The 27,818-nt window shown below is 36.9% G+C and overlaps 1 protein-coding gene across 5 annotated transcripts in view; it reads right to left on the bottom strand.

Moving 5' to 3' along the window:
• PRUNE2 (prune homolog 2 with BCH domain) overlaps positions 1-27,818 on the bottom strand; it is a 149,175-nt gene that overhangs the window by 82,507 nt on the left and 38,850 nt on the right. For all 5 annotated transcript variants that reach the window (XM_030004451.2, XM_030004453.2, XM_030004452.2 and 2 more), the window contains exons 5-6: positions 24,786-24,938; positions 22,081-22,175 (exon numbers count right to left, since the gene is read on the bottom strand). In XM_030004451.2, the coding sequence (XP_029860311.1) occupies positions 22,081-22,175; positions 24,786-24,938 (248 nt within the window). The remainder of the gene's footprint in view (positions 1-22,080; positions 22,176-24,785; positions 24,939-27,818) is intronic.

Below are 27,818 nucleotides of genomic sequence, written 5' to 3'. Positions count from 1 at the left end.
AACAAAAAGAAAAGTTTAATTGCCAAATCTGCAAAAGAAAATAAGACAGAATGGTCCAGAGCTAGAAGAACATAAAGGCACTGACTTATCTCTCTTTACACTAAAGCACGAACACCTCTATTCCTCCCTTTTACAAAAAGAACTGACCATGGCTCTGCTGTATACTTCAGCAGAACAACATTCTTACATGCAAGGTGTGGTCTGCCTCCACCACTGTACTTCCACCAGGAAGGAGAGGAGAAGTCAAGAGAGGAAATAGTATAAGACACAGCATCCTTTGCCAGTCCTTTTAGCAAAAAGCTGCTTGCAGATAGCAGAGAGAAGAAAGACGATATGGCAAAGAAACTGGGAACAGGCAGAAGGAGGGGGAGGGAAAGAGGGTATCCATAAAATTGGCATGTGAGCCTATACCAGAATAATACTTGTAAAGTATACTCTGTTGAGTTCATTGAATAAAACACTGAAAAACACAAGGTACAGGAGAAGTAGGAAACAAAGTATGTACAATAACAAGCATTAGATCATCTGAGTATGAGCATTACAAAAAAAGGGAGCAGACAAAAAGTCTTGATGAAAAGACATTTAAACTCGATCGCTCTATCAAGCTTTAGTCTTTTATTCTTGTTCACCCACCAGATGGTGCCCTTGCAGCATGCACGAACAAGCCAAGAGCAACCCTACCTCTGCCTACAGACACACAGACACATACACATTTCACTCTGTGGGTCTTCATACCTGCTTCTGAAGGGGCAGTTTAGATCTAACACTGACACTTGAACTGTTCTTAAAAGGGGAGAGTTTTCAGATAGTTCTTGGCATACAGATTTTTCAAAATCTCATTAGAAGTCTGACTAATTTTGGTAGCAGCATGATCTACAGGCCATGCCTACCCCTATGGCAGCTGGTATCCACTGTGTATCTGGACCTGTGAGCAGGAGGAGAATGACAGTGTGGCATCAATTAGGAGAGCACACAAACTCTTAGAAAACACTGGAGATTTATTTTGTTGCCTGAAACATGGGTTTTAACCTGGAAATACTTCATCTCTGCAGGGCTGTGTATTTCTCCCACAGTGATGGAGAAAGCTTTGCAGCTGTTCAGGTTAATGTGTTCCTGTTTGTCCACTGACATTTAAACTGGAGGATACACAGCATTCTTCAAAGCTTGATTGGTACATGGAAGTAAAATGTGTAATCAGTGTTAATCTCCTAGTTTATTACTACTGTCTTTCATAATCTACATATATTTTGCAAAATTCTTTAGAAAGAAACACTGTCAGAGCAAATGATGCATCAAATTCAAACAGGCCATCAAGATTGCTAATGGATTTTAATAGCAGCTATTACAGCATAATGGTATTTTCCCAACAGCTGTTTGTTTATAAAATTTTCAGTTTACAAGACCTTTATGTCCAATCCCAGGAGACATCCCTCAATTCATTTATAATCATTTGGTTCAACCTACACATAAATGCTGTCTTATTCACATTGGGTGTGTTTGTGTATGTGTGTAAGACATGAGCAACTACCACAGCAATGAAAATGACAGAGAATCTTACAAGCTAAACTAATTAGTGTGTATCTTTTGACTTTAACAGCAAATGAGTGTTTTACATGTTTCTTCCCTCTTCCCACTCTTGAGTAGCTCATCGCAACTAATAAACAGCTGCCTGGCTTATAGCCTATTTTATGTCTCAAACTGACATACGATTATTTGTTTAGTTCCATGTAGCTACGCCTGTTTAAGACTTTGAAACATAGTGCTAGGGGCAACTGGCCAGCAGACAATGGCACAATGTGGCCTGCAGAAGTGGTGGAGAAGCATTAGAGTAAAAAGATCTTGACAGGCTTCCAAGTTTGATCTGAGCTGGAAGACTGCCAGAGATAAAAACTCTTCCAGGTTTGGGGTTTGTTTTGGTTTGGGGGGTTTTTTTTTGTTGAAAGTATGATCAAATATTTTTGGATATCTATTAGATGTAAAATCAGAAAGAAATAGGAAACTAGGACCCTGGCATACTTTTTCCATTGAGTCATGTTCAGAATTGATCAAATGGGATTTTTTTTTTTTAAGTATGGAGAAGATAACTAGGAATGGAAGCTAACTATGAACTGAGCAGAAAAATTGTTAATTTTCTTGAATTAGTTTTTTAGACATTGCACACTTGCAGATGGCTGTTTGCCCAGCTTTCTTCCTGATTCTCAAGCTGCCTATGTAATATAAATGTTTAAATAACAGTTAATGCTGAAGTCTGGACAAATGCCTTTTACGTATGTACTAATGAATAAGTTTTTTCCAGAAACATCTAGATTTTAGCAATTTTGCATCCATGTTGTTAGCAAATATCCTACTAACAACAATCACGGGATAATTTTTGAGGATGTAAGACAAGACAGAAAAATCACACACTTAACTTTAAATGATGCTCTCTTTGGACAGTAGATGGCTCCAATTTTCCACAGAAGAAAGCTACCACTACAATTCTCAGCCAAGACTGTCACTTCCATAATACAGGAACAGGGGAGTTCGTATGCAGTAGGCAGGATGTGAATAATCAAGCTGTTAAGTGGGTACTGTTTGTGAGTAGTGTTAGGTAGCCACCTTACAAAAAGGCAACTTTCACCTGTAGTGTAAATGTTTGCCTGGGTAATTAGCTTATAGTAAATGTCAACTACAGCCAGGCTCTGTAGATTCACATTCTACCTCTGTGCTTGCTAATCTCTGTGGTCTGATAAGCACTTAGCTGTCTCAAGTAATCAGGAAACTCACTGAAAAAAGAATCTTTACATTTTTTTCACGGAGTGCCTTGACATTCATGGAGCTTTACATGGAAAGCCACAGCCTTCTCTTCCTAGTCCTTTCAATACCATACCATCACTTACCACTGCTATTTGGTTTACTCTGTTTTTTCACACCCATTCTGCAAAGCATAGCTATTAGCAGAAGCTTTCATGCCAGAGAAGTACTAAGAAGTTAACAAAAATATTGTTTCTCCCAAAACACAACGTCTAAGGTCTAAGGCCTTTTGTCTCCCCCCATGTTTGCCATGTGAGTTATGGTCAGATCTAGTTCTGGCCTTGCAGCTGATAACAGGAAAGCACAGATGTGATCAAGTAAAATACAAGTACTTTCTATCTCTAATCAGCTATAGAAGAGTTGGGCTTAAAAAAAAAATCCACCAATGAGATTAGACTGCAAAACCCACAACTGATATTTACAAACCAGCTGGCATAAAAAAAATAGACAAAGTCACCTCAACCCTGACTTACTGGTTACTAGTAACTCACTACCATCATACCAGAAAGAGCCTATTTTGTTGATGGGAGAGTTACTCTCTGAGAACAAGCAGTGATACTTTGAAGTGTCTACACAGAAAAACCTAAGAAAAAATACTGATTCAAGACTGATATTTTTGCCAATTACAGGTGGGCCCTCCCATCTTACATGAGGACCTCATGCCTATGGATATGCCACTGAATGTCTTTGGTTTTAACTGAGAAATTCACAAACATATAGAAGAAAGATTATTTGGAACTCTGAGAAACTGCTTGGATTTTGAGCTTCAAGAACTTATCCATGTCACAGTATTACTTAATTTTGTTGGATGCCATAAAAAAGAACATTGCCTTAACCTGTCTGAAAAGTGCACAGTGTATGTGTAGGTACCTTCATGTTAGTATGCAAAAAGCTTCCCAATGCCTTATTTTTCCTTTATCTCATCTATGATCTTTCCAGAAGGTTGGTTCAAGGACTTTGCAATAAGTTAGACATATTCTGAGATATCATCATAAGTGGCCTCTACATTAGAAAGTTAGGAAAGACTATAAAGTCTTCTGGCTTACTTGTCTTGGGTTGTCATGACACCCCAACCACAATGATTGGTGGATTTTCCACCTTTGGCCAAAAGGAAATTTCAAGTTCAGCTGAAAACATGGCAAAGAAAGCTTAAGAAATCCAAAAGAAGGCTGCAATGGGAAATGAAAGATGACCAGTCCTCTCTGTGAAGCTTTCTTTTAAAACTCCAATAGCTTTTCAAAGAACAGTGAGAAACTGAAAGCATAATACTTAAAGAAAACACTTAAAAATTAGTAAAGGCAACATTCAGACTTGAGGTCTAAACTTCTGTTTACTGTTAGAGCTGCTTGTGGAAATAAACTTGTTTAAACAAATCTAATGTATATGTATTTTGTATTGTATATGTACTGAATATTTCATATATACTGTATATAACCTGTATATATACACTGAATATTTCATATTTCAACAGTGTCCATGTGCATATATACATTGTCAGAATAATATATTTGTAAGTATATAATCATACATATACACCATTGTTTATGCATTTCATTTCAAGTTGATCCAGTACAGCCAATCAGTAAGTAGTCAGGAAATTGAGACTTACAAATAGTGTAATTCAGAAGAACACTTTTTATCCAAATAGTACAAATAAGCTATGGGTCAGCAAGTTTATTTAGATTAGAGATGTTACAGTGAAATATTCTAAAAGGAAAGATAAGCAACAGAACACGTTAACTTATTTGTGGGCATTTTTTATGTCAAAAGTTTGGGTAAAGGATGACCTATTACATACTTTAGAATTTAATGCCTCAATCTTTCCTAGCTGGTATCATTGTTATAGCAAAGCTCAGCAACAGCCACAGAAGTTAAAGCTATGTAGACATCCAGGGAAATTCAAAGGTAGTTAAATAAGACACTCTTTATATAAATACAACTTAGGAGTTATTAAATATTTTCTTCATAGCGTTCTCATCACAATTTAATAGTAACTTTGTAGCTACATTCTCAGTTCTGACAGAGCTGTGCTCAACACAGCACTTGCGTCTGTCTTTATAGTAAGTATTCTGGCTGATGTGCTTCACCCACCATTAAGTTCCCACAATTTAGCTTTTAAAGTACAGCCATGCTCTGACAAAACCACAGCAGAAACCAAGTAGCTCCTGCAATTAAAGCTGTTCTGCAACCTATTTTGGGGACATATATAATACTCAGCCATCTCAATTACTCCAAATTTTAGTTTAAATTGCTATTTAAAAAACTCACAGTAATAAACTTAATTCTTGCTGCTGTTATAGGCTTCCCACAGGATCTCCAGCATATCCTGCATCCTCCACCCTGTGTACCATGCTGACCCAAGGAACTTTCAGTCAAATGATAAAATTAGAGATATTCCAAAAAGAACTGAAGATACAAAGTATTTGACAGATACCTAGTCAAAAGCAATTTTCAGAACTTCAATATGTATACCATGTAAGCTTACTCTCTGAATAGTTTTCTGTACAATAAATGAAGGGGGGGAGGGGAGAGCCAACGCTCTTTAGAGTTTTCTTTGCATGTTCTTTGTACTTTCAGTGTAGTACAGAATAGTATGCAAATATACTATACTATATACATATAGGAATGCTATCTCTTCTGTATAGAATACATATTATTAAACTCTTTTTCTGAACAGTGCATTACATTTCTGTGTACTACTGAACAAATATTGCATTTCTTGATGACACTGATAAGTAAAGTGAGAATTATGTGCATCAGATACTCATAGAGGAGGATATTAAGGGAGTACTAAGGTTTTTTGGCTCAATTCATAAATCATTATGTGATCTTTCAGGATTCATAATGATCCGTAAGAACAGAATTTCACAGAACTGGCATGAAAACTACGTAAGATGTGGTACTCCCTCAGAGTTTATATGTCATTAATACCTATCTGCTCAAATGTTTTGCCTCAATAGTAAGAAATTTGTCTATTCCACAGGGGGAAATCTATGTAAAATAAAATGTAATGCAAATTTTCTAACAATGCCAAATGGATGCAAAGCTGGAGCAGAAAATACAATGTATCACTTGCTATGGCCATGATAAACTGGTAGCCTTTAAAAGGAACAAACATCTTCAACATTTTTTAACACAAACCAAATATATGCTCTGTTTCCACCAATCACTTGAACAAAAAATTCTTTTGTCTCACTGACAAGAAAGCTAGCACCTATTTATGTGTATTCATTTCTGTTAACTTCTTCTTAGTTATTTTTACTGAACAAATTATGCACTATTTATTTTACTATTAGGAACTCCTCCTAAGCTGTTTATAGAACTGTCTAATGAACTGGAGGTAATCTACCACTGCTATCATCAAGTTAATAAATTTAGCTGTGGTTTTATTAGTACTGAGCATTATTCTATGAGAGACACAAGTACAGTTGTTATAATGCCTGATTACACTCAATCCTAAACTTCACGGACCTTATACATATTGAGTAAACATGTTCTGTATTGTCTCTCAAACAAGTCTACATCCTGTGCTCTCACCAAAAAATACCCTCTTTTACGTATAAATGGAACTTAAAACATTGAATAATGGGCTCTCTACTTAGTAGGTCAGATTCTGATTTCAGTTATAACTCTTAAGATGAAAAGTGGATTCAAATGAGTTAATATAAGTCACTGGAGACAATTTATATTGGAGAAATACCAATACCCATGCACTGAAGAGATACCGATACATCTAATCAAACATCTTTCCAGATCAGATGAGTTTCAATGTCTTTCATGTTTCTCTCTTTTTTTTTTTCTATATTATTTGAAGAATTACTTAGGGCCTTATGAATTTTAGTATTGACTTATTTCACATAAATTAATGGATACAATATTTCTATATAGCAAGATATTTCATCAGAGAATGCAAAACAACGTCCAGGATCCTAACAAACACCGTTATGTCTGAAATGAGTTATCTCAGTAGTGACTCAGGCTCAGATTTATCGTACAGTTCATCAACTTCTCAGCATGCTGGATAATGAATGTTTCATTTACATTGCTAATTGCCAAGACATGGTTCCTTCAACCTTTAACCCTTACGCTTTATCACATTATCACCATATGTCAATATAATTGCATTTAACATTCCAAGTAACTAACTTTTTCATGAGGTCAAGAGATCCTTTTTTTAAAGCTTTACCAGTGAGGTATCTTTAAAACTACCAAGAAAACGAGGATTACACAGATACAGCAAAACTAAAGCAATTTTTTCTTCAGGAAAACAAAGCTTCTATCTTCTGACCCCAAACAAGCTCTTTGCTGTTAAAATCTGCATTCGCCCATTGTAACTAGATCACTTGCACATCTGTGAAGACCTTCAACTTTACGGTCTGTGATTATGAAACACTATTAACTAAGACCTACTATGAGATATCTCCTGTATCTGCGTGAGACTCTTATCTCTAGTTTTCTCTGATCTGTGGAATTATGTAGATCATATCACCTTGACCTCCATTCTGCTTTGCCCAAATAGTAAAATATTTTACTGTAGGTGTCATCCAAGATGCTGGTTTAGGCTACATCTCTGGTATAACAGCATTGCTACTCATCTGCTTACAATTATACTTTCCCTCAATGGAAACTGGACAGTATCTTCCCTCTAGAATATCCTATGGACAATGTTAATTCACTCTGCACCTGAAAGCCCCTTTCTTTCAGTTGACTTGCACCACAAATACTTCCTCCAGCTTCGAAATCTGCATTGTCAATAGCAAAGTTTAAGCCAAATCATACACATAATGAAATGTTCTGGAAAAGGCTTTTACTACCGAGTGTAGCTGAGTCAGTCTTACTGCTTGTGCAAGGTCAAACTTAAAAGAGAAATCACACTCCTGGTTCGTAACAGTTACGTCAGCAGAGACTCCAGCCTCTCTCCATTTCTTTGAAACAAGAAACTTTGGCAAAGGCGCTTTCTCACAACAAGTCTGAATTTCAGAAACTTAGAAATTTATTTCTCAGGATCTGAGTCAGAAATCTATATGCACCCTCACAGACAGAAACAAGCACCAAATCGCTTTAGAATAAAGAAAATAGGTAATTAAAGATAAAATGAGGTGAGCCTAATTCATTTTCCATGTAGCAAAAATTTCATGTTACACAGCAGGTAGACAGTTCCTGCTTCTCACAGCTCACATGTTCTCCACATATAAGTGGTGCATATATATATATACACACACACACAGAAATGTATGGCACACTTTTATGTGGCATGCAGTGCCACAAATTAGTAGCCTCATGTCTAAGAACAATCCTGGTGAAGCTTCAAGTTGGTTTATATCACACCTCATACTGGTTTATGCCTTTACGTTCTGTGCCATAGTAGCTCGCTCTCCTTTTCTGCCATCATTTCATACGTCTTCTCTGATTCTTGGAATGTCCTTTCTGACCAGGCATCTGAAAGCTCCTTTCTTTCAGTTGCTTCCACCACCCACTTCTACTGCAGAAACTTCGCCTGACTCTAAGCACAGAACACCACAACATAATAACCATACTTTAAAATTTTAAACAATAATGGAGTTGCAGGCATGAAATATCCAGCATATCTTACAAGGTTCATATAACCCTCTCTTGCAACTACAAAGTAGTAAGTTTTAGCACATACTGCTGTTAGCGTGGCCCTCTTGCCAAGCTGTAGACAATCCCTTTTCAAATCATCTACAGTATACATACACACAGTAAAGATCCATTTGTCATTGCCCAACTGATCATATTCCTGGATGTCACAGAGAAGGACTGTTTCTGCTCCCTGCTAGCTTGGACAAGACATAACCTTCTGATTTACCTATACATAAAACATGAGAAAAGGCTGGAATCAGAACCATAAAACCCCTTTGAATTAGATTAGGACCAGAAATGTACGTATTTTTTTCTTCAAAGTGTTTCAATCCATTAAATATATATAAAAAAGGTAACAAAATCAAATTCCATGTTACCACTGGGAAATGAATATTCCTTCATGTGCTGAGTCTCAGCTGGTGTGCAAGTATTTCACTTAAAAGAATTCCTAAATATGAGGAACTTTTAGCAGTATATGTTGAACAGTGTGTTCCTAAGACATTTAAGCATATTGTGGTTATCCACTTCCAGCTGCTTCTGTGGAGTCAAACTTTGCTTTTATGTTAACAGATAACATTATTATCACACTTTGTGAAAAACAGTGGCATCAAGCACAGATACATCACTGACTGTGCAGAACACACCATTTGAAAATATGCTTGGTTTTTGAGTCTTTAATAATGGATCAAAAATATAGCCAAATTCAATGCCACTTTAAATGTGTTCAGAATGTGAGTTCACAATGACTGAGCGTACAATACACAAAGGATTCCTCATCACTTAATTTACTGTAACCTCCCAACCATTTCCAGTTGACAGAAGACACTATAAATTAACATTTTTCTAAAATGGTTAAAGCAAAAAATTCAGAGTCCAAAATAGTCACCAGTGGCACCTGTTTTCAGCTGGCTGTTATTCACAGAAATTTAAATGCATAAATAGGAATTAGTATAATGATTACTTTCATGGTTCTCACCACCCAGGCATCTTGAAAATCTCACTTTGGATTTTACTGCTACACTGATAGTACTAGAAGTCCACAGGAAGTGAGGCTGAGGTTTGACTTCTGAGTAAATATTGGTTTATACTACAAAACACAACTCCATTACCTCAGAAGATCTGTATAAGTGTAACTGACTGGAACACTGTAAACAATTAGGCTAATGATATACATGAAGGAAGAACTCATACTAGATGATAAAACAACCAATATTTTCTATTTATTCATCTGCAAGTATTTATAGATTAGTTCATGGAGAAGATCAACAAGATGCAGCACAAGTACACTAGAAGAGTATAGAATACCCAATAATAAGCAGAGAAACAAAACCAGTCATTCCAATTAACCCCTGTTCAAAAGACTGGACATGGGGAAATGAAACACAATTGCAAATACTAATATACAAGTTAAATATGCAACCTGTGGCTCTTACCGCCAACTTGCGGAGATCACGCTGAGACAAACATTTAGCAGGATCCAAAGAAAGAGTTTTGTATTTATTTGAACTAAATACCTGCAGATGTTGTAAATTAAGTATTTCCTCTTGAAGACATAGAAAAAATGTTGCCTAAAGGAAATGATATCATGATTGCGCAATGCAGGACTGTTGCACTTTCTTCTAAATCTGAATGATGCACAGTACTCAGTTATTTGGCTGAATCCTCAGATCTGGAACAGGAATGTGCAGGTTTCTTGCAGGAATAGAAAGTATCCCGACAGAAAGGAAAGTATGTGCATTACCAAGGTCTATGGGATCTCCATAAGGCAGAGGGCAGGGCTCAAACCACAGCTTTTTTAAAGCATTTTCTTTTGTAGCTATTTTCTGTTTGTAATTACAATATCAAGTGTGTAATGGCAGCAATTTCTATTTTCAGAACAATGCATTTCTTTTGCTCAGATACGCCTGCTCCCAATTGTAAACCAGATTTTTTTTTTTTTTTTTTTTTTTTTTTTTTTTAAAATAGCAACACAAACCCTCCTGTGAAAAAACTCATTCCCTGAGCTGGAAGCACTGATGAAGGAGTGCTCACTTGGATTGCTAATACATGCTTAGTACTTTGTGGTGCTCTCCAGTGAGTTTCCATGCAGGCACACTAAGGAGTGGGGTTGACCAAGTTCTAAAGAGTCCCTGAAGGATGGTTATGGCAGCAAAGTCCCTAGAGGGAGAAGGTAACACACAGAGAGAAAGAAAGCACATATGCAACAGTAAGAGAAAGCCCCAGGAACTTGTGGGAGATGGAAGGTTTTCAAAATATTGATGTTGTGGATTTCCATGGTTGTGAATCTCAAGAAAAATCCATACCATTATTTATTTTATATCTCTTTCTTTGCCTGTTCCAAATACTAGCAGTGGACCAGAGCATCAACATATTCAGTCAGTTGGTGATCCTCCTGTGGAAGCCCAGGGAAAAGCTAAAGCACCCCATGCCACAGCAAGAGCAGCAATGTTTTCACCAACTGCCCTTCATGGGGACAACACAGCCCTGGGGGGCCTGGCGGCATGCCGGATCGGAGCAGGGAAGGTATAATTTACACACTGCCATGCAAGCTCCAGCAAATCAGTCTCATGCCAAGAAAAGCACAGCATCTCAGTCTTCACGAACTCCCAGCAGAGTGGCAAATACATACATGCTCAACTAAATGTCACAACTGTATGGGCTGAACCCGAATATGTTTAGTTCAGTTTAAAAAAATGGGGTGGGGGGACAATATTAATATTTTCATTGCCTTTTTTTCTGTTCACTCACTGTGTGTTTACCATAAATTAGACCTGCTGAGAGTGTGATGCTGAGCAACCCATATGGCAAATACTCAACTGAGAGATGTGAAAGGAAAATCACTTTTTTGTTTCTGAATTATCTCCAGTCCCTTTATTTAGAAAGTCTTGTTTAATAGCAAATGCTAAGAAACAACTCTGCTAATGTTATTTATACAGAGAAGAAGAGATGACAAACTTTTTAGACCAAAACAATACATTTTCAGTAGAATATGATTCAGTATGTGATGAAATCTGACAAAAAACAGCACTTAACTCAATGCTCAGTTAAGATTTTTGGTTTTAAAACACAATTACAGGAGTTCTTGGTCGTACAATTGCCATTTATTCAAACTCATTCCCAAATCCTTCTTCAGCTAAGACAATCCACAGCTAGTGTAAGTCCACAGTGTTCTACCAACTGAAGAGCTGACCTAACTGTTCCCATTTGGGTACAAAATTAATCTAGTCCAACCTTCTTCCTTTCTAGTCTGTGACAAACACTCAGAGAACAAACCAGCATACACAGATGTCCAGCATCCATGAAACCTAAAAAAAACCAAAAATCAAATTCTGGGTGTAGAATCCAGGCACACATTGCTGACTATATCTCTCTGGCAGTCTTGCAGTGGGGGAAAAAACAGAAGACTGGACCACAAGAAGATTCCCTGTGGACTCCGTTTACTCCTACCTTTCTGTTTCTGCAAGTCTACAACTTTTTTTTTTTTTTTTTTTTTCTCTGCCCCCCTCCCCACCCCCTGGAGAGGAAGGGAGAGTCATGTTTTATGAAAATTCATGGGAAATGTGACCAAGAAAAAGGCAAGAACAGCAAGACAGAAATGCTGAAATGCAGTGAGGTTACAGAATACCTAGTAGTGAGATTTGTCCTTCTATAAAAAGAACCAGAACTGGCAATAAATAGATACCATTTAACAGCTTTTGTTGGCAAAGGTAGAATCCAGGGTAGAAGAGATTACCTTCAACTGGTTTCATTGTTCATGCAAAGGAAGAAGAAAAATCATCTGGCAATGAAGACAGATAATTCTGCCAGGTTCTCTGTTTTTACTACTAACTCTATAGTCCTGCTTGACCTGAGCCAAAGCACCAAGCAACCCATATTCAGATTCATTATTTCTTTCTTACAGAACTGACTGTAACATTCTCCCAAGTGTGAAAGGTTTGTATATATGCCTGAATTCCCCCTCTCTACAAAGCAAATACTGTGTTTTTTTCTTATTTGGGGAAGATAATCAGCTGCCATAGTTTTCATTTGGCATAAACTTATGTTTTGTATCAGCTTAAGTGCTGTGTTTATCTCGTATTCAGAAGGAAAGGGGACTGTCAGAATCCTGGAAGACAGCCGCCTGATGTGCATGAGAAATTCTGATGCATTGAGAGCTACACAATCACAGCTGAAGAAACTATCCTGTTGTACCTTTTTTTACCTAAACAGTAATGAGAAGTCTGTGGCCTTGTATAAAACCACAAGAATTATGCTAGCATGAGACAGGAGTACCTCTCCATAGCTAAGTTTTCAGTCAAAGCATGATTTTGTTATTAACCACAAATCACAAATATGGAGAAAGTTATGAAACTCATATTACCGAGATTTAACCTTCAGATAAAGTAATTAAAAAAAAAAGTAAATAGGAAAAAAGAAATGCTAAAAACCTACCTAAGACCTTGAACACTTCCTCCTGTCTTTATCATAATAAATAAATTCAATCTGGACTTAACAACTTTGGTTAAAGGTATTGTAATTATTTCAGAAATGGGGCAATTTCTGAACTAAAAATAATATATTAATACATAGAATTTAATAGAATTTCTTATGGAGAAAAATAATAAAAGTCTCTAGCTTCAAAGCAGTGCAAAATTACCTTGAAGGAATTTTCATTTGATACTTTATTTATCAAGTCTGTACAGAAAAGGAAAAAATGGTCAAAAACTAAGATGTTGCAATATTTGCAACATACACAAGAGTTCTGAATGTCGGGTTTTCTGGGGTCAAAGAGCCTGCAGGTTAGACTTAATATGGATTCACTTAAATCCAAAAAATAAAACTTAAACAAGCAATCTAGCTATGGAGTTGCAGAAAAAAGGATATTTTTTTGGTGAATAACATTCATGCAGCAGCTTTATGACAAAAACTACATTTCATTAGAGAGGCACAGAAGCTGTAAATAATTCTGAATACGGAAGCAGTGATCTTTCTGAGAAACTTTATCTGCCTCCTAGACAGAGAGAAAGAAAAATTGCATTCTTTGGTAGAATTACAGCTAGCGTTCTTAGCTACTCTGAATTTGAGTACTCAAATAGGGGCTGAAGGGTTTCAACTTGAATAATTGTGTATTTTTTTGATCCCTGTACTATAAATGAAATATATTAAAATGTATATAAAATCGAATAAACCCTGAATTTTTCAGCAGACAAACCACTTGACTTCAAGAAACCCCGAGAATGTACCCAATTACACAGAGTCAAAAAGAGGATCTTCCCTGTCAAAAATGCTGAAAAATCTTACAGAGCACTTGATCTGATTAATTCACAATTCCAAAATGATCCTACATCTTAAAATAACTCATAGCTTCAGAACTAGGCACCTGATATGTAGCAGAAGGTATAAAATTCAATGGTTATGCTAAAAACACAGGCTATTTTAATGTTTACCTGGTGTTAAGCATTCACTTACATTGCAGTTCAGAAGGCATTTTAGGCACATGCTTTGCCAAACAAATGAACAAAAAGAGTATTTCAAGACACAGCAGACATATTTTGTTGGTTTTCTGCATCAAAATATTACTGTTCTAAATAAATATTGCATGATTTTAAATGGGGCGGGGATATTTATTTCAAAATGAAAAACACAAAAGCAGTCACCAAGACAGACATTTGCTCAGAAATGCCCTGTATCTCTCTGTCACTTCCTGCGGGCAGAATTGCTGTCTTCTGTAGTAATGCAACACTAACCCTACCAAACCCCAAAGAAGTTCTTTTACTTATGGCTGGAATTATATTGTAATTCTGGATCAACAGTTCAATGTTCTAATTAAGTTGTTTTCCACACAACAGCAAAGAAAAAACCAAACTAAATAGCAGAAAATAAAATTTAACTTTTCTGCAATATTTATATTGTTGTTATCCCTAACTATTATCAGTTCCTATATTCTCATGCATTATGGCCAGATCTTAAAATATTAAATGTCCAAGTTAGGTTTTACATTGAAATTTTTTAAAAAGTGTATTGTATTTCATAGAAAAAACTCTTTTTATGCTGAAATGTTTCTCAAAACAGCACCTCCCGCTGTCAATGTCTATGCCCCATGAGCAGCTGAGCTGAGATGCTACTGACAAGAACTAGGAGAGTACACAAATGATAAATTAGTCAGCTTTGTAGAAGTCAGGAATGCAGTCCAATAATGATACTGTAGATGATAGCATCTTATTTAGCTGAGAGATAGTGTATATTATACAGCTGTATTTCATAAAGAAAATATCTTAATTTCTTTAACACATTTCATAAATGATACAAAAGAAAATACAGTCTATTTTCTTGAACAATGTACTTGTAAACACAAGCACATTTTTATTGTGATGTTAGTAGATTAATATAACGTCTATGCTTATTCCTTTAATAATTCGCATAGTTATTTTACTTTGTTCATTAACTTTTGAACCAAGATTGAACAAAACCAGTAAAGGCAAAATCATAAACAATAGCATGGGCTAAATTTATAATTCGTGTCACATCTGGTCCAAGAGATGAAATCTATCCAATTTCTTCAGACACCAAAATAAACTGAAATCCTACATACATACCATTGCAGACCTGATATCATTGTATACCTTGTGCATTCTCAAAGAGATACTGCAAGTACCAAATCTCTGATGCTTCTGGTTTACTACGAGTTATGACAGCAGTATAGAATAAAATAATCAAATACACCTTGCAAAAATGACAGTTGAATAAATAATTATTTAATGATTTAAGCACAGGAGTTGGACTGATTGATAAATATAACGGTCTTTGCCAGTTTTACAAGTTTACAGTTTTCTTACATCACAAGGGACCATAATGAACACCTTGCCTGACATCTTACATGACTTCATGCAGAAACATCTCACTGCATAGGGGAACTTTAGCTCATATGACCCTCACATCATCTTCTGGAAGGGATCTGGTCTTTATTTTAAAACTATAAACTATCCTGATAATCACTGTAATCAGAGAATTCAGCAGGTCTGCCTCAGCTCTCCACATCTTGGATTGTATTCACTACAACTGGGGTACTTCGGCTGACCTGAGGCATCAACAGAACAGCTACCGTCCCCCAGAACACAACAGTCTGACATTTAAACATGAGTACAGTATTTACATTAATGCATGTTTGGCTGCATTACTCAGTCCTATAATGTGATGACTTGACCCTCCTAATACTTCTAAAAAAGCAAATGAAAGTATGTTCAAGCTTTGTGTACTATGTATGTTATACATTTTCCTACAGGCAGATCTCACACACTGACATTTTAAGACCTTAATTAAGGTTGATTTATTTACAAATGGTATGTTTTCAACTCTCAGAAATGATGTATTTAATGTTTTATTTTTAAACACAATTAAAAAATAATATATAAATATATACATACTGCAAATGTAATACAGATAACAAATTCATTTAAGCCCATTTATGCACATTAGTGACACACCATGTGGCAGAAAGACTAGGACTACAAGAAGACCCCTTGGCGATTTATTTTATATTAAATCCCTAATGGCCTCTTCTCATCTTTGCAAAAATATGCACAAAAGTCCAGACTATGCAGCCATTGAAATGAATGGTTATTTATTTGCTAAACGAGAACCCTATGTTTAATGTTCCTTAGACATAAGGTAGTCTGCAAAAGTCGCATTCCTACAGCTCCATACATCATTTATTTTACATACCCTAACTTCTCACAACAGGCATCAGAAAAATACTTGTAACAGCATTGCTATTGTAAGTTACTGAGAATTTTGTTTCCAATTCCACTACTGGAAGATTAAATGTTAACATATTTACTTGGGGTTTTCTTCTTGTTTTGTTTTTAGCATTAAAAACAAATTCATGGACCAATCTGATGCCATTTAAAATATGTTTATATTTATACTGCAAGAAAAAAGTTCCCAACTAGATAACTATGGTCCAATCATTACAGACAGACAACAAAAGTTCAAACCTTCAAACTTGTTGTAATATCACTTAACTGTGTGCAATAGTCTACCTAGCACTTGTTTGACATGCTCCAGCTGAGACAGAGATTCTTGATTTCCTTTACAGACGTATTAAAAGCATCACTTTTCAAAATACGCAAATAAAATTGTCCAAATTAGTAACATAGTTGCATGCCATACTACTACTACAAAACAGCCTGAAAATTAAACCATTTCTCTGAGATCAGACTATTTATTCATTAGGAAGCAGATCCACTGTGTGCCCACACATTTCTGAATTTTCTGCTACTGTTGCTGGAACAGCCACTGTAAGTTTCTCTGAGACACAGAGCCACAAAGAGGAAAGCTGTTGCAAGAGCCAGAACTTTCCCTTGGTACCATCCTCAACTCATTTGGACTACTAGATTCTACCTAAGGACAGTCAAGCCGGCATGAACTTGCAGGTCACCTTCTTGGGGCAACAACACTGGTGACAGCAGCCCCCACTGAGGCTCTGACATTTTCTCTTGGTTGGTACCCCCATAGGGGTGGCTCCAACCTTACAATAATAAAACCTTACACAACTTCAACAACCTGCAAATTGCCTTTATGAACTATTCAGATACCATGGCCAGAAACATGAACAAGAACCTCAGCAGATCAGTCAGCCTTCAGAACACACATATTCCCTTGTCTGTAACAGTCCATAGCAGACAATCGTAGACTATTTGTCTTGTTTTCAACTGACTACCCTGCTTCTCCCTGGAGAAACTTGATTTTCTGTCTTCCTAAGTTACTGTAAATTCTGTCAGCAGTTAGAATAGATTTTCATGAATCAAAAGATTAAGGATGTAGTCCAACAAACATGTTACTAAGTTACAATATCATGAGCCATTTCAACTAAACTGAACACTCATGAAAACTGGATTGTTCTGGTGCACTAGACTTAAGAAAGCAGAGAATAGAGTTCAATTTACAAAGGCAGTATTCCTTTCTCAGGAAAAAAATGACTTTCACAGAAAGTCACATTGAGAAGATATTTCTCATTTCCAAGAGAATTCCAGCAGGGAACAAGCAAAATATACTCTCAGGGTATAACATAATGTAACAGAAATTAACTGTAACGCATGCACTGAATTTTGCTACAATATCCTATGAGTAATCATTATTATGACTTGGGGAAACTTTCCGGCAAAGGCAATAAGAATAACTGTGATCTGGGCGCTGTCGCTTTTCTTTTGTCACTTTCTTGAAAAATGCTGCTATGCATATGAAATCCAAGCAGCATACGCTCTGGCAGCCAGTCACTGGAGACATAGGCCTGATTTCAGCTTACAGCTTTAATGCCACCTAAATCCAGGAAGCCCAGATACAAAGGTAGTTATCTCAAGAAATACAAAGCTGCATATAGACTCTTATAGAAACCTAAACACATCCACACGAAATGCCTTCCCTGCCTTTATCACTAATGACAACACTGTCTATTCCTTTAGTATCTGAAAGATTCACTTTTATCAAGACACTCTGTCATGGTTTAACCCCAGCCAGTAACTAAGCACCATGCAGTCGCTCACTCACTGCCCCCCCACCCAGTGAGATAAGGAGGAGAATCGGGGAAAAAAATTAAGAAGTAAAACTCGTGGGTTGAGATAAGAACAGTTTAATAGAACAGAAAGGAAGAAACTAATAACAACAACAATAAAATGACGGTAATAAAAGGAGTGCAATATACAAAACGAGTGATGCACAATGCAGTTGCTCACCACTCGCCCAACGATGCCCCGTTAGTTCCCAAGTGGTGATTCACCACAGCCCCACTCCTCCCAGTTTATATACTGGGCATGACATCACATGGTACACAATACCCCTTTGGCCAGTTTGGGTCAGGTGCCCTGGCTGTGTCCTGTGCCAACTTCTTGTGCCCCTCCAGCCTTCTTGCTGGCTGGGCATGAGAAGCTGAAAAATGCTTGACTTTAGACTAAACACTACTTAGCAACAACTGAAAACATCAGTGTGTTATCAACATTCTTCGCATACTGAACTCAAAACATAACGCTGTACCAGCTACTAGGAAGACAATTAAGCCTCTCCCAGCTGAAACCAGGACACACTTAAAAATCAGTTGACAACTAGTAAGCCAACAGACAATGGGCGTAAATCACACACTGTTGATTGAAATCAGTATGTACATACAAATAAAGCACTGAGATCGATCACACTACTACTTTTGCATTCTTGTCTTTCTGCATGAGAAACTGGAGAGCAGGAGCATAGCTGCATGTGTCCCACATGTCTGAGTACTGCTATGCAACAGTACTAGAACTAATTACGAGTATTAACTTAAAATTGATGACTTATTAGTTACCATCATTTCTCTCCTTATAAAGTACAGAACTTAGAAAACATTCCCACAGATACTAGGAATCTGTAGCAATACTAATAAAAATAGGATTTATAGCAACATATCTAACACAAGCTTCAATTAATTTAAATACACTGCACATTTATGAAATTAATATCCTCATTTACAGAGGGGAAACTGAGGAAAAAATTTATTTATTTAGCATAGGAAATCAGCAGTAGAGAAGGGAAAGGAACATAGCTCCAGGTCAAGACTTTGATGAAAAGAGCATCCACCCTCTCAAGAATAGAGAATTTTTTCTGAATCTACTTTCAATAAAGATCTGTAAAACTTGCCATAAAATGAGAAATAAGAAAAGCTTAGAATCATTTGAGTATGTGCTACTGAGGTGTGACATTTGTCAGAATATCAGACTTAAGTGATCTCCGTCTTTACTATTGAGAAACTCTAACTGAAATCAGAGCTTCAGTGTTGGGCTGCAACACTTCCACTCTTCATGATACATATACAACACAGCAGGGGATGCATGCTTGTGAACAGCTTACTCTACCCAAGTATAATCGTATAATCATCATCTTTGTTCTTAGCAGTATCACCTACATGGTAGACCATTGAACCAAAGCAAATAATCAAGCCTATAGAAAGCACTTTAATGAAAGATATTTTTATATACCTGTTGATTTAAAAAAAAAAAAAAAAAAAAAAAAAGACCTTGTGAGATTTCTGAAGAAGCAAACACATTAGGGATTCAACACCTGCAACAAAGCCAAGCCTGTTCTTCATGTTCCCCTAATGTTTAGTCAGGTAACTTCTGTAGAGCACTTTGAGGATGAATAACAAATGACCATTATTATTGCTGAGAAAATTCTGAAGTCATTGAAGTTTGTGTATTCTGAGTTCATAACAGAATTCTAAACTGAATAGACAGACAGGTCTGGACAGTTTTGTCTATAATTCCCTTCTATGTATTATGTTTCTGATACTGAGTGAAGTAACAAGTGCAGAATGTTTTTACAAGCCACCTGCTTTACCATCATGCAGACCATATCATCCCTGGCTCTAATAAGAGCAATTAAGAAAGGTCTTGTGCTGGTCAAGCACTGTAAATCAGGGAGTTCAGAAAATGTTTGAACAAAGGCCAGTAATGCAGCAAATGCAAAACTGACCTCCATCCCAACTGTGAAATTAAGAGTCCTTTTAGTAGAAAGTGTGACTTTGTAGAACATTATAACTAGAAAAAAAGCAGCTGCACCCCTGAAAAATTAGCTCTTTCTGAAGCAAACTATTCACAGAAGAACAACAGAGAGCAGAAAGTAAAGAGATACACTTCTAACTTCCAGAAAAACACCATCAAAAATGCTGGTAATAAAATTACTTAACAGATTGGGATTAAAAACCACCTAACATCAGTAAAACACTGATCAGTTTGTTCTTTTTACATGCAAATGAATCTCCTTTTTCTTCCATGATGACCACTAGATACGCCCTAACAAAAACAATTATGAAACATTTATTGCTTGACCACCAGACTTGACACTCCTTGAACAAAGGATGTCAGCCAAAATGTTACACAATCACTGAAAAAAGTTTGAAAATTTGCCTGCTTTTAGGACTATGAAAACCTACTGTTGACAAATTCAATTTGTGAGTTGTGGCCAAAAGGAAGACAAGTTTTAGCTTATGATTTATTTTGAGTATGTAGAGTAGTAAAGATGAGTTCACCTACATTTAGCTGAAGCTTAGATCTGTGGAGTGCAAGGCCTGCATTCTATGTAGTCTATTAAACAAGATTAAAAAGAAAATAAATAAAAAGAAAATGTAATGCTAGAGCTAGCTCCTAATTACTAGCCCTATATGTCCACCATTCACTGGAACTGACAGAGTAAGAGAGTAAGATTTAAAACAAAAGAACAGGAAGATTTTATAAATAATTTTTAAAAATCCCATTTCCTCTTTTGGGGATTTATCTTGCAATACTCTCCCCCCATCCCCCTTCCTCCCAACCTTGGCATAATTTTCAGGAGAAAAATTATGGTTCATAAAGCAGTGCAGGTTTGGTGGCTGGTAAAGAGTGCCTGACACTGAGAAACTAACGAAGAAACTAACAGATTTTGCTTCGTTTCTTGAAGCTTTGCTAGCCAATTTGCTTTGTATATTTTAGTATGCAAACGGAAATATATGGATAATTATTAGCTGGATCACACCACAAACTTCTTCAACCACAGAAGCACCTTATTTTTTGTAAAATGCATCACAAAAGACATGTGTAATAAATCTCATAGGATATACACAGGGAAGAACTATTCAAGTGATTTTTTAAAGTGATTTTTTTTTAGTACCATTTGAAGTAAACTAAAGTTTTGATTAAAGTACAATGTAAAAGTAGAAGATGACAACTTCTTTGCATGTCAAATACTTTTGTATGGGTGACCTTCAGGCAAACATTGAGACTGTAAATTGCAAATATATACTACATAAAAGTCTCTCTTTGTTGTTGAGATTTTCTTCAATCTAGTTAGTTTTATTATTAATCAGTACACCAGTATGTAAACCTCCATCAGAAGCAATAGTGCCATGTCATACTTGTTCAATGATCTAAACATTAATATTTTTTAATTAATTTTTTTACATATTGGCCAGAAACATTTATATCTAGTTCAGGTCACGGTAAATAATTATTGATATCCATAACACAAATAATCTTGAAATAATGATACAAAACATACTACACAAGAGTTTTCCCTAAGCAATTACAAAATGTTTGGGACTGGTGAAGAAAGAAAACCCAAGCAGCCACTTTCAGGCTGTCTCAGGGATACTCAAAAACACAAATCTGTAGTTTTGATCCAAAACATCAAAATTCTAGGAACTTCTGCCCCATTGAGGTCCTTTTGTTTCTACCAACATTTTCCTTCAGGCAATGTGGCAATGGACACACTTCATTACACGGTTTCAAAATAGGTTTATAGAAGGCATAAAAGAATATCCCCTCCTCTCAAAAAGCTGAGAGAGTGTTAGACTGGCTTTATAAATTGTATGCTATACTGTAAGTGAAAGGTAGGACAAAGTCCTCGTTAGCATCTACCTACTAAAGTACGCCAGAAAGCTCACACCTTCAATTCATCCAAAGACTGCAACTTGCTGATGCCCTTGTTTTAACACACCATGGTACAGACTAACAGGAAGGAATGATCAGATGCATAATAACGTAAGCCAGACTACAAACAGCTACTGCTTCTCTCAAAGTTAATTAAATCACTGAGAATTCTGCTCATGTATAATCGTGAGAAAATAACTGGCTCAAAATCTTTGTTAAAGAACTGTCTCTGTATGCAATAGGGCTGCTTACCCACTATGCTGTTTTTGTTTCCTCTTACCTCTAGTGTCATGTACACAGTACTAATTGCTACTTTGATTTCTCCATCTGAAATCTCCTTGAGATCCTTCAGCATAACCTCCTCAATACTTACACCTGTTTGAGAAGAGAAAGGAATTTCAATACATACAAGTGTCTACAGCTGACCAGATGCAGCAACACAAATTAAAAACACAGCTTAATGTTTGAGCCTTTTGTATTTTAGACCATTCTATGAGAAAATTAAAACCAACATTAATATTTCAATGCTTAATGTTTCTAGAGGGATTTTTTTAAGCAAGGAAGAGATTTAAGGCCAGGGGCTGGGTGGAAGCAAAGGATGAAGAATTAAGTCTCCTGCAATGAAGTTGTGTGAACACTCACATTTTTTAAGCTAACTGAATTCCAGTTGATGATAAATGTATAGATAGACCATTCCTATGGTCTAATACGAAATCACTAATATGAAACACTTCTGGAATGAGTAATATATTGAAAAGCACATGTGGAATACTATGGTATTTATAAAATACTCAGAAGCAAAGCACTTAAGATATTCTGTAAACACAAAGTCATTCAACCTTTCTGACCTTCCTCACAAACTGATACCGACACCAATGGGTTTTCTTATGTACATCAGATGGTGAATGAACCAACTAGATATTTATGTACCATAGAAACAGAAGTCCATATCATCAGAAGCAACAGTGTAGAATTGGAATTGCTTCACACTGCAATCAGACATGTTGATATGTTTAAGTACAATGTATTGAAAATCTGTGTGACTAAGTTTCTCTAATGGGAGATGTCTGTCTAAAATGCTGTAAAGATTCTCAAATATGTACCATGTATAGGAACATGGCCATATCACACAATCAAATTACAGACATGATAGCCCAATGTCTATATAAAAAAAGCAGCAAGCCACTTACTTCAGTGTAGGGTGGCAATTAAAATGTCCACAGACTTTTAAAGCTTAGCAGCATAACATCCAAAATGTGTTTGCATGACTGATTTTTAAGAGGAAGCCAAATACCAACTTAAGCCAGAGAAATGAATCCTCTCATTACTGTTCCTGTATAGAGTCCAGCTACTGCATTCAATCTAATGACAAGATGAACTGGCTAATGTTCACATATTTATTATATTTATGCATCTGTCCTTTATACATCCTTTTAAAAATATTTATAGGTAACAGGTAGACTTTCTGGTGGGCTACAGCCCACTGTGCCTCAAATAACAAATGAATTCATGAAATCAGGCCAATAAATTATTATTTCTGCATGAAACTAAGAACTTTTTTGCTGAATTGTCCTAATACTGCCTGAAATAACAGGTATATAAGGTAAAATATTCACCAGAGGTTAGTGCTTTCAAAGGGCTCCAGAAACTCAACAGCACCTTACTAATACAAATGCCACATGAATATATGCAGCATTAAGTATGTACCTTGTAACACACAGCAAACAGCAGCTACGAGACAAAAAAAAAAAAAAGAGTGTATGACGTTGCCCTCCTCATGTGGCACATAAAAATTATTGATAACCAATGCCATGCAGACTGAATCCATTGTATCTACTTGTCCAAATTTTGCATAGGATATCAGGGTAAACTTCATGGGCCAAGTCTATGACGAACATTACTAAACCATCTTCCCAGGCAACTTGCAGAACTAAGAACTGAGCTCCATAAAAGCCACTTTCACTGGGTCTCTCCCATCCAACTGGATTTCAGTTCTGAATTCAGTTAATTTCTGAACTACGATTCCTTGACTAATGTCTGGAGGAACCTCAGGGAACTATTTGGAGATATAGCCCTGAAGTAATTTAGCTTGCGACCTCACTGAAAGAGCAAGCAAAGGAAGCAGCACCTGAAATTCTGTTCTTAACCACCAGCTAGGGCAGCCATCTCAGGCTGACTGTCAGAATTCAGATGAGAGGATTCTGTGGATGGGCAGAGAACGGTAAGAAAAAGACTGAGTCTGCATGGACTCTGTGCATACATGATATATCTAACAAAGAAATATCTCAGTAATTCAGTGCTCACTCTTTGGTAACAACTTGGTAGCCAATGCCGTTTAACAAAGAGTCAAAAATGTGAGAGTTGTTGTAACAATTTTCGTCAGGCTTTCAGAGCATCCCTTCAAAAGCCTGCTACCAAATTTTGGGTTCAAACATTGGCACTTTTGAGGACTGAAAAAATGACATTGTATTCAGCTATTTCTAGCAGAAGAAAATGAAAGAATTGCAATTTTCCCACTGCTTCCTTAATCTTAGTCTGAAGTCAAATTCACTTCACCTGTACACAGACCTCAATAAACCTGGGATGGGTCAGAAGATAAAACCCACTCCCCCACACCATGTGGGCAATTGCAGCATAATTTCTGCATATGGGCTGACACATTGATTATGCCCCTATACTTCATCAACACAAATTCTCGACTAGCATACACTTGTAAAAGCAATACATTAAATAAATCCATGTTTACTTTATCTGTAAAAGCAATACAAGATTATTTAAAAGTTCAGTAGTTCCTCAACAGAAATCTCAATTCCATGACTCGGAATGTAAGCTGCTTAACTTAAAATTAAATATAATACACGTAACTGTCAATGAAGATAGCATGCTGCAACTTATTTTCACCACACACAACGAGCCAACATATTCTGATACAGTTACATAACTAAATTTATAAAAGGTCTGAAAAATGGAAGCAAGTTGCACTACCTTGTGGGTTCAACTGAGTCTCCTGGAGAACAGAGATAATTTCCTCTCGTGGGGGAAGATCTGGAAACTTTTCCTCTAGGATTGACAGGACTTTCTCCTGCTGCTCTGTAATTCTGTCAGCCTCCAAAGACAAGCACTTGAAGAGGATGCTTCCTGAAACATTGAAACACAAAAATCAATGCTTCCTGCGAACAGCAAAGAGGTACTACAGAAACAAGAATGTTTACTGTACCGCCATCCAAGCCCTTTCCTTCTTGGAGGTTGTTTCCACTGACAGGTTCACTGAATTAGATATTGAATGCTTTTCACACAGAAACATCCTCCTAACACAAAGGTAGTTTCTAAAATCTGAGCTGGGTGGCTTGTCAGTGCCTATGCTACAGCTAACCGGCTGGTCCCAGTGCTGCCACGGCGCGCAGCATGCTTCTCTATGTCTAACACAGCTCTATGGCACGGCCACTAGCGAGCAGTGCGACACCAGGGCTTGTTCCTCTCTCTAAGCATTAGACCAAGCGTCGGTATGCTTGGAAACAGTAAATCCACATTGGCAAACTTCCTTCTACAGATGTGTCAATGAACTGCTACAATGGACCTAAGGAAGAAATTCTTTACATTGGGGGTGGTGAGACACTGGAACAGGTTCCCCAGAGAAGCTGTGGATGCCCCATCCCTGGAGTGTTGAAGGTCAGAGTGGACAGGGCTTCAAGCAACCTGATCTAGTGAAAGATGTCCTTGCATGTGGCAGGGGGGTTGGACAAGATGATCTTAAAGTCATTGGTCATTTTAGTGTAACTGACTCCAGTCAATTCCTCATCAATGAACATAACAAAAAAGCACAGCATATTCAGCAAAACAAAATGATGGATTCAATTTTGAAATTTAAGAGAAACATAATCCAATAAATAACTTCACCATAATTGGTATGGTCTTACAGTACAGAGGTGAGTTTGATGTCTTTTCAGACAACTATGTGCTGCATATATTCCATCCTGGATGGAACACTCCTGGTGGTTCAACGTTTAAAGTCACCCTTTCATTCCCTGGAGACTGGGATGCCATTTATTAGTAGACCCAAAGATAGCCTTGGCTTCCAATTATTCACACTGAATTAAGGATAATACTATACTTCAGCATTGAAATTATTTATTACTGTACTGTGCACAGGGATTTCAAACAATTGTATGATTGCATTGCGTCATGCCAGGTCAACGAGCAAATCAGTACAATAGTATATTGTAAGCCAAAATGTTTAGGCTTTAGCACAGAGCCAAGAGAGAAAAAGAAAAACTTGGACACAGCCATTCTCAATCTCACTAGACTGACTAGGACCCAAACACCTAGTATGTATCCATTTTTCTCCTACACCGTCATCACATAAAATAACAAAAAGCCTTTCTTCAACATTCATGAGGCATTGGCAACACAAAACAATTTTGCTGTGCTAAGTACACACCTCTTTATTAGACAAATCCTATGTGGATTAAATAATAAGTAATGCTTAACAAGCCAAAAGCTGTTCCCCATCCAATATTAATTTCTGGAAATTCACATATGTGAAATTCCATTCTGTGTTTCTGTTACAGATATTGTCACTGCCAATATTATTTAAATTCTCAGCATCCTTTTCTTTATGTCAGTCTTACCATCACTTTAAGACAATGCTCCTACCCTATCTGATAATATCAAAAATATTAAAAGAAATACAGACTGCGTGACAATCATGTATACTGACCCAGACTGACATTTGTAAATTTAGGTACACAAAACATGGCTCTACAGCAAGCAGATTTCAGATGTCTACAGGTAAATAACTGACATATAAAGCACCCAAGATATCTATATCTATATATAATGTGAAGCAAGTTTCTCAATCAGTAGCCTCCAGGATAATTTATCTAACAATATCCTTTCGTAGTTCCCACCTCGAACCAGGTAACAGTGCCTGTGCTACATATTCTTGTCCATACCTTGGGAAGGGCAGTGACCAGAATGAGTTAGACAGCCCACGGCACACTCTTAGTCAGAGCGTGCAGAGTCTGAGCTGCACCTGGATAAATGGCAGGTCAGGGACCAGGTTCCATGAAATTATTTTAGCAATAACAATCTTCTGCCTTTTCAGCACCCTTTTCTTCTTCCTCCAGGAGCAGACAGGGAAATTGCTCATCCACACACAGAGGAAATGGAGACTCCAGCAGAAAGTACTGGACCTACAATGCATGCTCAAATTCAAGACACAATTACGTATGGGAGGGAGGCTGTAGCACATCCCGTACAGCCTCCCAGCAGCACTAGGATGAGCTAGGCAGTCTGTGCATCTGCACAGGTCCTCAGACACGCAATGTGTCAAACTTTCACCACAGCTGTGTGTGCTTTGGCAGGGAAAGTATTTGGGGAAGACAAAGAAGGGAAAATCTTAACAAAAACATACTGGAAAATGCAGTAAAATGAGAGATGTGAGTACTATATCCAACCAAGCTCATCAGTTTTGAAGGCAACATGGCATGAGCTTCGTTGTCTGCCTAATTATACAGAAATAACTACTATGTAGTGGCTTCGGTGTCAGGTCAGCAACTTCTGATTCATTTTAGCTCCATATACCACAAATCATTTCAGCCTAATTACAGGATTGATTGTGAATTGAGCAATAACTATACCACAGTTTTTATCTAGTCAGTCCTGGATTTCAACTAAGCTGTAAGACAAATGCAGAAATATGTCCCTCCTAAAACCTAATAAAAGCTCAACCATACAAAAACAGTCAAATGAAGGTAGTTTCTGAGTGTCAGAATTCAAGGAAAAGTATTTTTTCCTGTTTCTCACAGAAACAATTCCCATACTATTACAATAAAATGAAATAGATTATTTAATTAACCTTTTTTCTATGTCAGTACTTCAAACAGGTAATGTTCCCATCCAGTGCAGGCAGTTTCTACTGTAAAGTTCAGGGCTGGGCCACCAAATTAAACTGACTAGCTCCAGGCCTTATGTCACCCAGACTTTCTAGAGCCAAGCAAAAGGGTATTGGGCGGCAAG

The sequence above is a fragment of the Aquila chrysaetos genome, chromosome Z (genome assembly GCF_900496995.4).
Source record: "Aquila chrysaetos chrysaetos chromosome Z, bAquChr1.4, whole genome shotgun sequence".
Lineage (NCBI taxonomy): Eukaryota > Metazoa > Chordata > Aves > Accipitriformes > Accipitridae > Aquila > Aquila chrysaetos.
This window is presented reverse-complemented; position numbering and strand designations above follow the sequence as displayed.